This window comes from Anopheles cruzii, chromosome 3 (genome assembly GCF_943734635.1).
Source record: "Anopheles cruzii chromosome 3, idAnoCruzAS_RS32_06, whole genome shotgun sequence".
Lineage (NCBI taxonomy): Eukaryota > Metazoa > Arthropoda > Insecta > Diptera > Culicidae > Anopheles > Anopheles cruzii.
The window spans coordinates 8,002,963-8,004,698 of NC_069145.1; the positions used below are offsets into that span (position 1 = coordinate 8,002,963).

General features: G+C 51.8%; 1 protein-coding gene across 1 annotated transcript; it reads right to left on the reverse strand.

Moving 5' to 3' along the window:
• Positions 1-241: 241 nt before the first annotated feature.
• On the reverse strand, positions 242-1,736 carry LOC128269755 (beta-catenin-like protein 1; the record flags this gene model as incomplete). Its single annotated transcript, XM_053007158.1, has 2 exons — positions 242-547; positions 621-1,736. Coding segments are annotated over 2 exons (1,401 nt in total), but the record flags the coding sequence as incomplete, so codon positions are not given.

The following is a 1,736-nucleotide window of genomic DNA, read 5'->3' on the forward strand; positions in this document are numbered from 1 at the left end:
AAAAAAACCACACAAGCGAGCAAATAACATCAATCTTCACTCTATCGCCCTTTTCTCTTAACCTGATGGCAGTCAATAAAGATGCATATAATTGTAACTGATATTCACGGGAAGTGTTTTTTATCACTCGTGCCGATAGCTCCTTCATGGGCGCCTAATTGTCGAAGCAACGTGCGTGCGGGGTATTTATTGATCATACCTTTACAATTTTTCGATACATGTTTTAGTTGTCTAGGAAAGTCTCTCTTCAACCCCCTCTAACTTAGAAGCGATCGATGAGCTGCAATATGTGGGCTTGCTCTTGCTCACGCCAGTCACTGTCGCTTGCGTCGCCAAGGTTGCCGGCATATTCGCGCATAACGTGGCGAATCGTCTTCATCGAACCGTGGTGCAGGTTGAGGATCTTCAGCACGCGCTGCTTCACCACCTCCGTGCAGCTGATCTCGAGCACAACATAGTCGATCAGCTGCAGCGTAAACAGTCCGCCCGATAAGCGCTTCACGTAGATGGCATCATCATCTGGCTCCTCGTCGTCGTCCTCGGTGCGCTGGAAGACATTGTGGCGAGACATGAAGCCTTAAGTTAGTTGTCCGGAGCTACCCATTATCAAAACTACTCACCATCTGCTGATCGATCTCCCGATCCAAGGCTTCCACCTTTTCGAGGTACTTCCGGTGCAGCTCCATTAGCCGCTCGATCTTTTCGTAATCGTTCTCGGTGAACTTGGCCAACAACCGCTGGCGCTGCGAACCTTTGCAATTGTGCAGCATGCTTGCGATGATCGACACGATGTGTTCCTCGTGCTCATCCGCCCCAAGCAATCGATTCTTGTTCCGCTTCGGGGTTTTCATAAACAGTGGAAAGATCGTGCGCAGACCAAGAATGTCGACAAACTTGTTACAATTATCCCGTCCATCCGGGCCAGACATGGCGTGGTCAAGCACCTTCAGCGACCCATTCCGTGAGAGTTTCTTTTCGCGCAGCATTAGATTCATGAGCTGCAAACCCTCGCCCTTGAGGAATTTTTCGCGATTTTCACGAGCCATCAGCGCAGAGCAGAGGCTATTGAACAGGTTCTCCATAAACTCCTGCTCCTCGGCCGAAGCTGGATCGTGCCGTTTGTAGGCGGCCAGCTGCTGCAGCAACACGTCGATACCGTCGATACTGCCCAGCATGATCCGATTTACGTTCGTGTTTTGCACCAGAATCGACAGAATTTCGCTACAGTACAGCTTATTTGCATCGAACGGCATTTTGGCACGGAGACGCTTCAGTATCCACTGCAGCAGACCCTGCTCGGCCACCTCCTTCGCTATCTCTGGCCGGATTTCGATAAGATTCTCGAATATGGCCAATGTGTTGTGCACTCCGTCCGCTTCCTCCTTGACTGTTTCCTGTAGGCGTTCGAGATTTTGCACCAACAAACCGGCCGCCTGCTGGCTGCGTAGCGCTTCGATGAGCGTTTCCGCACCGTCCAAGCTTTCGTGCAGGATGTCGACATCGGTCAGTTCCTGCAGTAGGTCCACCACCGCCACGCTGATGTCGGAGTTCTGATGCGACAGCAACTCCAGCAAACTGGCCACCCCGTTCAGCTCGACCAGCAACGGGTACAGATCGGGCACGGTGGCCACGGAGTGCAACTCCTGGATCGCGTCGTTTAACTCTATCTCGCTTTCCATGAACTTTTCCGCATTGTCCGGAAACTTGATGCGCATTTCCTGGTTCTTCAGGACACG